This window comes from Squalius cephalus (assembly GCF_949319135.1).
Source record: "Squalius cephalus genome assembly, chromosome: 1".
Taxonomy (NCBI): domain Eukaryota; kingdom Metazoa; phylum Chordata; class Actinopteri; order Cypriniformes; family Leuciscidae; genus Squalius; species Squalius cephalus.
The window spans coordinates 29,167,726-29,180,313 of NC_137122.1; the positions used below are offsets into that span (position 1 = coordinate 29,167,726).

The following is a 12,588-nucleotide window of genomic DNA, read 5'->3' on the forward strand; positions in this document are numbered from 1 at the left end:
TAACGTTGCATCATGTCCATAATGCAGCTGCTAGCATCTGAGTATCAGGAAACAACAAGAAAAGCTCAACAGCATATACAGATCATAATCTCTGCTTCATAATTTCCGTTCCAATGAGTAGTTATTGATGGTAACTATTGATGTTGCACATATTGCAAAGATGAGCGCTTTTTTGCACGTATACAGTGTCATCATGTATTCACCCACATATTCCAAAACCATACGCTTTTTTTATTTATCTTCGATAAACAAATGAAGATATTTTAGGATAAAACCTTTATTAAAGAGGATTCTGTCCTCCATTGAAAGTTTTCCCAACCAAACTTAGACACTTCACTACGTCCATAAAGAGATTTTACAAGTAATCCATATGAATTGAGTGCTTTTTATATGATTAACAGATTGCATTTAGGCTTTTATTCACATATAAACATTGTTCAACGCACATGCATAGAGCACATCAAATATAGTAAACGGAAGCTATAATATCTTCATTTGTTTCAAAGATAAACTAAAGTCTTATGGGTTTGGAACGACATGAGGGTGAGTAATTGAAGAGAGAATTGTCCTCCTTTTTTGTGATCTATCCCTTTAAGCACAACTGCAGAGTTGAGTTGTGAACTTGTGCTGTGTTCACATCATGACAGACTTACCGTAATTACAAGTTTCCTCACTTGTAATAACCGCTCATGTTTGTTGAACTCCTAATTACAAGTTGGAAACATTTTCTGACAGCTCTGTCTCCTCCCACGTAACTGGTGTGAAGTCAAAACAACTAAAACAGCAACAGCTTTAAAAGTTAGTTGGCAACTTCTTTTACACTTTTCTGTTTGATATGGGACTAGTGAGGACATTTTTACTCACAATAGAAGGAAACATTGCATCTAACGTTAGCTAGAATTTGTGTGATCAGACAAGCTACAGCGATCATGTACAGCTGACATTAGATATATGGATAGCTAGCTACATAATGGCATAATGAAACATTTTGATGAAACCCGCCAATGAATAATGATTTTGTTACTTGATATCACACAGAATGGTTTTGCATGAAAAGAAGTCTTATTCAAAGTTTCCAATGAAATGAGGCATAGGAAGCACGGACACAGGGAACTTTGCAAAAATATTAATAAAAATAATAATAGTTAGGGTAACTAAAGTTTCTATTATGCTCACCAGGGTTTCATTTATTTGACCAAAAATACAGGAAAAATGGTAATATTGTGGAATATTACAATTTAAAGTAACTGTTTTTCTGTTATATTTTATAAAATGTAATTTATTCCTGTGATCAAAGCTGAATTTTCAGCATCATTACTCCAGTCTTCACTGTCACACGATCCTTCAGAAATCATTCTAATATGATTTGATGCTTAAGAAACATTTATTATCATAAATGTTGAAAACCGCCGTTCTGCTAATATATATATTTTTTTTTTTAGGATTTTTTCAGGATTTTTTGATGAATAAAGTTAAAAAGAACAGCATTGTTTGAATATACTTTATTTGAAACCAAAATGTTTTGTAACATCATAAATGTCTTTATGACATTTATAAACTATCACTTTTGATCAACTGCATCCTTGGTGAGTAAGAAGTATTAGTTTGTTTAAAAAGTATTCTGACCTCAAGCAGTGAACAGTAAACTATGCAGTTGAGTGAACATTATGCAGTGGCATCTGAAGGAAGGGCAGCGCTGTACAAATACATTTTCATGCAGCTGTTGAATTTCAGCATAGAGTAAGTTTATCTTGGGATAAGCTTGAATCTGTGTCAGAATCATTCAAAGATGAATGAAAAAAATGAAAACCTTTTCTGTAGGACTGGGTAGTGTTTTGTTAGTTGTCGTTCACTGTGATGAAATTGTTGTCTAATTGGAGTGGTTTCTCTTCAGGTCTCGAATTGGTTTGGCAACAAGAGAATTCGGTACAAGAAGAACATTGGTAAGTTCCAGGAGGAAGCAAACCTGTACGCCGTTAAAACAGCCGTGGACGCTGCCAATGTGTCGGCACATGCCAGCCAGGCAAACTCTCCAGCAACACCCAACTCAGGTAAAGTGCACAGCAGCCCTCCCATCATCTCTAGCAGACAGTAAAACCACACTGAGCTTATCACAATCTCACTCTTGCATTTCATCAGACTATTTTCTCACGCTACATCTCTCGTTTTCACTTCTGATGTTTCCTGTCGTCCAGTCTATTCTTGTCTTCCCATCATAAGATCTTTCTTTGTTCTCCAGTCATACAGATAATGCTTGTTTGTTGGTATTTGCACTATGCACTTGCTGGGAATTAAAGATTTAGATGTTGTTTTTCTGGGTTGCGCTGCTGTAAAGTCGACCCGATTGTATCCAGGCAACAAATGTTTTGTAAACATCTGCAGGAAAAGCCGTCACGGATCTATTTTCTTTAGACCGGGGCGGTATAATGGTACACAACACCCGACAGCAGAAATGTTTATGAAGGGGTGTTGTTAGGCACAACTTGAAGCAGAGTTTAGTTTACAGCTATCAAACATCGTCGCAACATTAATAACGAATTTAGAGGGCAGTTGATGTGCGGTCACAGGTGTATATGTGTGTATATATTAAAACTGCTTCAAACGAGGTTCATTCAGGCAGAATTCATGGCCAAAGTGTTCATTTGTTATGAGTAATCTTGTCTTTTGTTTTGCATCCATCATGTTACAGAGAAAAAAGGCTACTCATTTGATTACAATCAAAATAAAATGCTTACTAAAAAGATGTCTGTTAAATTATTGCAATATTAACTTAAAGGGATAGTTTACCCAAAAATGAAAATTCCCTCATTTACTCACTCTCATTTTAAGGAAAATAATCCATCTGTGAGTCCACATAATGCCATTGAATGGGTGCCGCTCGTTTTACGCTTAAAAAAACCCCACACACAACGATCATGGCGGTTATCCATACGACCACAGTGGATGAATCAATGTCTTCTGAAACCAAACGGTAGGTGTGTGAAAGAAAAATACTAAATCATTGCGTCCAGTCTACTGTCATACGAGCGTTCATGAGGGAGACGTCATGATGCATGACGCAAGTGTGTTGTGTTGTGAAGTTAGTGCGAGAAATGACTGTCCTCTGTTTTCACTTCTCACGTGATCTTCACAACGCACTTACGTCATGTATCATAATGTCTCCCTCATGAATGCTTGTATGACAGTAGACCGAAAGCAATGATTTATGATTTAAAAAGTTACAAATATTAGTATTTATCTTACACAGACCATTCGTTTGGCTTCAGAAGACATTGATTCATCCACTGTGGTCGTTTGGATTACAGTCACAATCGCTGTGTGTGGTTTTTTTCAAGCGTCAAACAAGCGGGACCCATTAACTTGCATTATATGGATTCACAGAAGATGGATTATTTTCCTAGTGTTTATCTGAAGAAAGTAATTCATATGCATCTGGGATGTCATGAGGGCGAGTAAATGATGAGAGGATTTTCCTTTTTGGGTCTCAAACTATCTCAGAGGATGCTTATTTTAGGTCAAATGGGTTTGGCTGAAAAAAGTTCTGGGAATCCCTTGATTTGAAGTATTTAATCAGAATTGGATTGTCGAAATATAGATAGACATGACCACATTGTTGTTAAATGATCTATTTTTATATAAAATTTCCATCACAAAAGTAACTCATGATGGTTTCGATCATGCCGCCCACTTTAGCCTCTGGCCATATGAACATTCACTTTCATTTCTGGTTCTGCATGATTGTTTTCCTCTAAACCTGTGGCGGTAACCCCCTAAATATTTGTCTTTCTGTTGATAACTAACATAGCCTCTTTTCTTGGCTTTGCCTGAGTTATCAATGCTATGTTGGCTTCATGTTTGTCGTTTAATTTTCATATTCACATGTGACACATCCACACACACACTTGGTTAGTGTAGTTGAACCTCTATTTGCTCAGGAAGCAGAACGGAGAAGGTAGGTGATTTAACTTGGTATTGTCATTTTTAACAATTCTCCGTCACTACATACATTTTTTTAAGCCTCACCTCCACATTTCCTGTTTTACATCCTGCAGCCAGCTTACCAACAATGCATTACATCATCTAGAGAGGAAGTAGGATGTTGAGTTGTACAACTTCATGTAAAGGACCAGTCCACAAAGCATATACTTGATTGTTGCTTCCCGTTGTTCACCTGTTTTGTTCTGTCGTCTCTAGTCAACGTAAACAGTTGAACTGTTTATCATGGCAGTCTTGAATTTCGGAATGTGGCTTGTCCTGATTTTCATGTCTGGCTCAGCCATACACACACACCACTGTAGGCTTTTCCAAAACCAACCCGGGCAAAGTTGCGTGCCTGATCGGCTGCGTATATTGCCTGCAGGGTCATCTGGTTCGTACACCCTTTCTCACACAGGAGATGCCTACCTCGGGCTGCGATCACTCAACGGGGATGGCGTCAGCGTCACTCCCGCTGTGCAGCAGGTAGGCACTGAGGACATCCCCTCAATGCCCTTCCTCTTCCTTACCTGCTCCCAGTGTAGTGCTCTCTTCCCCTCTCCTCAATGCTACAGCCCCAACCCATGACCATCCGCCTTAGCTCCCACCCCAGAGTGCCTCGGCTCAGTCGGACTCTTGGAGTCCTGAGCGTAGAGCTCTATCCTCCGACATCTTCCCTGTGTGGCACCGCTCACTTTCATTTCTTCATCAGTCATCCACAGCCACGTCCTTTTTCTACTTCCTGTTAAATTAATGAGTTTCATCAAGACCCCTTCAGGGCTCAACAGAAAGGATGTACTGATGCCCCAGAGCCACTGAGGGCGTTTTTACACTGTGGTCCGAGTCAGAGCGCGATTGTTCCCGCTGCCCCCGCCACAGTGTTGGTCTGGTTTCACACTCAACTTGATTCTAGCGAACCCTGGTGCGTTTGCGTTCGTCTTACGTCATTACATGCACGGCGCATGATAGAAAACAGAACGCAGGTGGATATACTGTGTTTTTTATTAATTTGGTGAATCACAGTTTCCAGTACAATCAAACTCTGACTTACCTCCTACAGGTAGTGTCGGGTTCGCTACCTCGCCGCTCTCCCATTACCAGTTTTTCATGCGAACCGTGTCCCGTTACAGACTAAACTGCCAGTGTAAAAACGCCCTGAGAGTGTTTCAATGTAACAAAATCCTTAATTTTGAGTCCTGTACATATTGGTCTGTTGATTTGGAGGCCATTCACACAGAACACGTCTTCTTTGTGAAAGATCTCTTAGACCACATTTACACTCACCCAATTGGTTTTTATTGTTGTTTATATTTTCATGTGGAAAGGATCGGACCTTGTTTAAATGTTTAAACGGCAACCAAAAAAACTTTTCGCATCTGATTTTGGCCACTTTCGTCTAACATAAATCCATATCTGATACGTGGTGATGTTCTAAACACTTATTTCTGATTCTACTGTTCATTTTTGATTCCCTCCCCCTCCCCCCCCCATCATTGCTATGTGACATTGACTAGGTCTGGTTTTAAAATCAAAAGAGGCACGGAATTGCTACTCCTCTTTATCAGTGTGAGCCACTAGAGAGCGAAGAGTGGATCACTTTACACGAGTGTCCCACTGATAGTGCAGCACAGATCAGTTTAGACGAAAAGAGATCGTTCACTCAAAAATGACAATTCTGTCATCATTTACTCACCCTCATGTTGTTTCAAACCCATAAGACTTTGTTCATCTTGAAACAATATTACTCTTTTTTTTTTTCTCTCTTATTAAATCCATGCAACAACTTTTAAGCTTCAAAAGGTCATAAAGACAACATAATCCAAGTTTAATCCAAGTCTTCTGAATAGACTCTAGCGCTTTATATGATGAACAGAGGCTTGAATTCACATATAAACACAAAAATATTGACCATTTTCTTTTTTGAGTGAACTATTCCTTCAAAATAAATGTGAACAGATGGGACAACATATCAGAATATCAGATGTGTGAGAAATACTAGAGAATGATGTAGATATGAGGCTGCATTGATGCATATTCAGACTCATTACACCTTTCAGTTTATTAAAGGTTGTATCAGCGATTTCAGGCCCAAACATAAATGATCACATTCATCTAATCTTTCCTAACGATCCGCTAGCTGCCCGCCCCATAAGCATGCCATCAAAAAAAACGCGTCTCTGTAGGCAGCCTAGGCTCTGAGGTCTGCACACAAAAACAGTTGGTTTCACCACCACTCAACCAAAATAAATATTGTGTTGTTGGGTTGGATATTGGGTGTTGTGAGGTTTTCGCGTGCAGCCGTCATAGGCAGCCGTGTACGAGCGCAAAACCTCACCCCTGTTGGTGATTGGTTGGAACACTATTTATTTTGGTTTTGAGTGGTTGGTGAAACCAACTGTTTTTGTGTGCAGACCTCAGAGCCTAGGCTGCCTACAGAGACGTGTTTTTTTGATGGCATGCTTATGGGGCGGGCAGCTAGCGGATCGTTAGGAAAGATTAGATGAATGTGATCATTTATGTTTGGGCCTGAAATCGCTGATACAACCTTTAATATTTTATTTGTGGCATGTATCTTTCAACATAAATACGGCAAATCTAATGAATGTAATATATTAGCAGAGGTGTTTGGTGTTGATTGTAGAGCTGTAATTTGTCCTTTGATACTCATGTGAAGTATGTGTGCTACAGGTGGATATCCTGCACCGTGCTACACACCTGACGGCAGGCTATGAAGATCTGTCAGGAAGTCCTCTTTACACCCCACACCGTTTAGACGTGAGTGCAGCTCTTACACGCATACACACTCTCAAGCAAAAAAACTATGAGAAATGGGGAAGGAAACCATTTGGGGTCTTTGTGTAGGTCTGCTGCCTCCAGCTTGTGTGTTTCCTGTTTCTACATTAATACTGCTATAGAACGCTACTTAGTGGTTAACGCACGTCAGTTAGCTGCATCTAGATGCTGTGTGTTCAGCTAAAGTGAGTTCAGTGTTGATTCAGATTCGTTGGAAAGATAATCAATTATTAAAGTAGTTTATTTCATCTATAAAGCAGTTCTGCTGATGTCGTCGACCAGCTCATTTCAGTTCTCATTCAACAGCTTCAGTACAGTCATATCAATAATATTGTTGAATATTAAATGTCCCCAACTATGCAAGCCAGTGGCGACAGTGGCAAGGAATCCAAAACTCCATCAGGTGACAGAAGGGAGAGAAAAACCTTGGGGGAAACCGTGATGCATTCAATCGTTTTAGCTTTTTATAAGTGCTTTACTATCACGTTTGATTCATTTAAATGCATCCTTGCTGAATAAAGTTTAACAAAAATCTTACTAACCGTAGACCATAGTGAATAATTTTTAGTATAAACAAGCAACATTTCCATATATCCAAGAACTCTTGAGAGAGTACATCATTTCTATAGTATTAAAAACCTGCTAATTAATGAATTGTTTTGCTGTGAGAATTCATGTTCAGATGTCTTCAGTGTCATTGCATGTTACCTTACCTATAACCATACTGTTGTTGTGACTCTCTCCACAGGCTAACAACAGCTGGCAAGACAACACCAACCCTTCCTCCATCACCTCTCCACCAGGACCTCCTGGCAGCATCCACTCCGACACCTCCAGCTAATGCAGCTCACACACACTCACACGCACGCACACACACACACACACAGCATCTCATCATCCAGTCTCGCCTGTTCTCTCCTGCTCACAGCTTTCGTCCTTCTCTCTAGCAGATGTCAAAGGTCTTCCATAGTCCTCGCTCCTCTTTCTTCATGGTGTGCCAGGGTTCTTACGCTGAACCAGACTGACTGAAACACACACACACACACACACACACACGCACTCCTCTCGAGCAAAAGACGCAGAACGTCACATTTGCTGTGGATGAGTCTGAATAAACCACGCATCCTCTTCAGCAGTCTTTGTGTGGAAAACACAAAGTCTTGGACAGTCTCCGCCCAACTCCACGTTACCTTTCCTGTTCCAACCTGTCATGATGGGGATTACGCAACAGCTCCCTCCTTGCTTGTACCAAAGTGCTGTCAACGGTTGTCGCACCTTCCGCTCGTCGAAGAACAACCTCAGACAACTGACCCATGAGAACGCCATTTAGTCTGCTTTTTAAATATGGTTTCCGATCGGTTTCATCGCTGCTTCAGTAAGCAAGACCGACTTTGCGAAGCGTTTCTCACAAAACAATCTGTCCCGCATTGTTCAACGTTGTGTTAAGCACAAATCCTATCAATCACACTTTGAGCTGGTGGTCGGATGGAGAGGAATCCATCTGTGTAAAGGTACGCCGGATATTTGAACACTTTACCTAGCTGATCGCAGAAGAGTTCGGTGCGAAAGGCCTTCCGCGGAGGAGACGAAGGGCGATTGATGTGCGGTCAGCGACTTCATGTTTCCTCACTACTTGTCCACTTTCTCAACAGATGTAAAAGAGATGTTGACATCGACCTTGTTTTTAATAGTTTAGCCAGTGTTTTAATTTTTTTTTCTGCCGCTTTTTCACCCCCACAAAGATGCACCAGCCACCAAATAAAAGACTCGACAGGAACTCGACCTTGTTTTGGGAAAGGATAGCTGGAGTATTTGTTTGGATTGGGACATGGGTGGGTGATTAGAACTATTTTTAAAGGGAAAGAAAAAAAGATATTCCACTGTCTTCCATGCATGTAGGGTGTTGAGATGTTTTAGTGATTCCATTTAGCCTAACGTTTGTTTCTGTTTAAAAAAAAAAAAAAAAACAAGATACTATAAAAGGAGGGGGGTGTAAGTAACAGACCAAATAAACGAATGAACAACTCCAGAAACAAAACCGACACGTCGTACTGCCCAATCCAGCACTTCCAGCTGGCGTTTGGTTTCACTAGGACTTCCGTGGTATTTTATCGATCGCACGATTTCATAACAGGCATCCGTGACACACTGACCACGATACTCAAACCTTTCTGAGGAGGCCATAGCAGTTGCCAAACCAATAATTCTGACTAGGAGAAGCGTTACAGGGGAAGTGAAACGTGCTTGTTACAGATATCAAGGAGTTGTTTTGATTAGCCGTGCGCGCTATGGCCGCTCATGTTACTGTGTTGTGTGTACGGGTGTCTGTTTTATAAGGGTTGGGTTGTCTCGTCACTCACTCGTGCTTTTGAACTGATTGTATTGTACGTGCAATTGAAAGCACCTGTTCCTTGGTAAAGCATGCTGTCTTTTTTTTTCTTTCTTTTTTATTGTTGTTGTTGCCTACAATTTCACTAAACAAAGGAACTCTGTTTTTTGTTTTAATTTAGTTTTTTGTTATCAGTTAACATAGCCAAGCAACAAGGGCTTTTCTCCTTTCAAATTTAACCAAAAATAAGCACTGGATGTGTTGTGATTTGAAACAGATGGACTAAAAGCTAGTTGAGGAACATCAAATGAATTTCTATTTACTTTTTCCAGACAAGACAGACAAGTTGTTTTTGTATCCCCGGGATTTGTTGTTGTTTTTTCTCTCTCTTCCCCCCCCCCCCCCTCCCTCCCTCCCTACCTTTAGTCACGGAAGCACCAGGGCGTTTTGATAAATGAATGGAAATTCTATATATTACACAAAGGACTTAATAACATTGAAATGTAAATTGGGGTTTTGTTTATATGTACACATGGAAAAACAAACTCTGAGGAGCTTTTCAAGCTATTATTCAGATCATTGTGTCCTCTATAGATTACTGTTAGTTATAAACATTTCACATGGATATCTCCAACTAATGCTATTACTACACCAAATTTCTTTGTTTTCTTTTCTATCAGTCATCTATGGATGTCACTGTACAGATTGTGGAATGTTTCAGTGTATTTTCTCTTTTTGTATGCTTTTAATTTTTCTTGTTTTGTTTTTTTATCGCTGGGGGTTTTGGATTCGCTCATGAGCAAGAGTAATATTTGTTAGTCTTTGTAATATTCATTTTAGCGTTTCAGTTACATTTCATTTGGATCGGGAGTCTCGAGTTTTTTTTTTTTTTGTGTGTGTGTGGTTTTGTCAGAGCTGGTTGCATTTGTTTGAGGTGCTATGAAAATTCCCTCACACTACTATCAGACAACTACGAAACTGACAGAGTAAGATGTTTTATTGGAGTACATGCATAAGCTATGTAACACAATAATGAGTTTTAACACTACATATCTGGTAGATCTGGCTGTTGACATTCCTAAATGTATTTTTCCCCCTAAAGCGCACCCATAACCTGTTTTAGTTGAGTTCAGTATCAGTTCACTGAACCGATAAACTGTTTGGATTGCCAATTTAGGGATTATGATCTGAGGTGGATTCCACAGCACCTAATCAAATGCCATCAGTGGGGTTTTTTTTTTTTTTCTCCTCTATTTTTTATCATTATTTTACTAGAATTGTAGTACACTCTTCCTTCTGTATTTACCATTCTCTCCCTCCTCTCTACCTCTCCTCTCTCCATTTCACTTGTATATAAACCCCACCATTTTCAGACTTGGTAGTCTGTATAAACTCCTTTTATACCTCAACTTTAGAACTGTTCTAGTGAGAGAGAAAAAAAGAAATATGAGAAAATTGTAGTGTTCCTTATTAGAAAAACAAAAACTAATAAAATAATCTAGTGTGCTTTTGAGCCTGTAGTTTTTCCTTGTTGCTGTTCATTAAGGGTCTATTTGCATGTTACGATCGGTAAAATGATCTCGTTATGGCGGTTATGAATGAGTCTGCCATTTTCCAGCGTGCCAGCCGGTTTTCTCGCCGCCATGTCTGAATATTTATACGACACGAGGACAATAATATGAGGATCACAATAAATCAGACCTTTTCTCCTCATTTCAAATTGATTATGTGCTCTGTAAATGGTGAAATGAAACAAAGCCCACATTCTGCATAAAGTAAAATTAGAAGCACTGCTAAACAAAACGGCATGAAATCAAGGTCATTGTTTTATTTGGGGCCTTGTATATCAAAGCATCAGCGAGTCAGTAATTCATGGTCATTAGAACCGCGGTTTACCATCAATTACATTTTACGTTTCGTCTTGAAAAACATGTGCTGGTCTCTGCAAAAGTCACTTCCAAATGTGGTTGCTATTAAGATTGTTGTCGAAAGGTTGCTTGGTTTCTACACATTTGCATAATGCTTGCCTACTGGCTGCTTTGGCTCATCCACAAAGAACAGTTGGGTAAGTGATTTTGCCATGTCGACGAGACGCTCGCTGCATCCGAAATTGAAGACTTCCCTACACCAAAAGAGTAGTCGTCTTGGGAAGTTTGTTTTTACGAGTTGTGAAGTCGTGTTTATGACGGCAGGTGCGTTGAAGTCTCTTTCATCGTAGCAATTGTGGCCGTGTATGTACCTTCTCTTAATACTACATAAAAATACAACAAGGTTTTTAAACTGTAACTTACTTCTTGAAAATGAAGAACAACAAATGTGCTTCAGGTGTGTTTTGCTTTTTTTTAATGAATTCATAAAGCCACTGTAAACTTTCTGAAATAGAATTGTTATATTTCACTGCTATTATTATTATTTTGTGCAGGGAATTAGATTATTTTATTGTAAATAAAAAAGCCTTACAATATCACTGCAAAATATCTATAAATATTGTGGTCCGCCACGTTTCTGACACGTCCCAACTCATAAACGGGGCTAAAAGAAAATTCCGAGCTTCTCACTCGTATTTACGACTTTGTGGTGGGATTCATGTGCGCTCAACTCGTAAATACGATCTTTTCAACATGACTTGAACATGTCCGATCCTTCGAAGGTCAGACCGAGCGACAGAGGACTGTTCTTGTCGCCTAGCAACTGTGACGGCTGCCGTTGACGAGCGGTTATAAACTGTCAGAAAACAATAGGGGGTTCACAAACTGTCTAAATATGTTCACCATGGTCCATTACTGTATATTATAAAGAGTATAAAATATATTCACATCTTAGTAAGATATGTCAACATTTGAACCGCCTTAAAGTTTTTTTTTTTTTTACATTTCTATCATATTTGAGTAAGCTGAAACCCAATGCTTAGTTTTAAAAGTGTAATTCAGCAATTTCTCAGAAAAAAACATCCTGTCATCACTGGTGCGTAATGAATTCTGGGGTTGGAAAGGCTGCGAAGGATCCATCTGTTGTTTCCTTCTTTGCATGATAAACTAATGCGCATGATTGGGACAGCCTTCGAATGTGGCCTTCAAAGGATGGAGCCTCTGTATTAGGATGCAGCTATATTTTTCAAAAAACAGTAGCGATGAGTCCGAAATCGAATACTTTACTACTATATAGTAAGTAGGCCTATGCAGACATAGTATGTCAGAGTATAGTATTCGAAAAACAGTGGGTGAAAAGCACCTGGATGACCCACTACTTCGGATGAGATTCTGAAGTAAAAAAGGTCAATTCAAATGTAGTACCTACTGAGTATGCAATTTCATTACCAAGGCAAAAAACATTGCATGGACTTCCAATATGGTCGACCATAGATATAGCTGCTCATGAAGCCAATCACATGCTATCAGTGGTTAACCAATCACAACAGACTGGGCCGGCCAACCAATCAGAGCAGACTGGGCTTTTCGGAAAGGCGGATTTAAAGAGACAGGATCTAAAAC

The 12,588-nt window shown here is 39.6% G+C and overlaps 1 protein-coding gene across 4 annotated transcripts in view; it reads left to right on the forward strand.

The window, feature by feature from the left end:
• pbx4 (pre-B-cell leukemia transcription factor 4) overlaps positions 1-8,759 on the forward strand; it is a 37,312-nt gene extending 28,553 nt beyond the window's left edge. For 2 of the 4 annotated variants that reach the window (XM_079878294.1, XM_079878293.1), the window contains 3 exons: positions 1,895-2,051; positions 6,664-6,750; positions 7,517-8,759. In XM_079878294.1, coding sequence (XP_079734420.1) covers positions 1,895-2,051; positions 6,664-6,707 — 201 coding nt within the window. In that variant the 3' untranslated portion in view covers positions 6,708-6,750; positions 7,517-8,759. The remainder of the gene's footprint in view (positions 1-1,894; positions 2,052-6,663; positions 6,751-7,516) is intronic. The other 2 variants (XM_079878295.1, XM_079878296.1) reach the window with 1 other exon arrangement.
• The last annotated feature ends 3,829 nt before the right edge of the window (positions 8,760-12,588 follow it).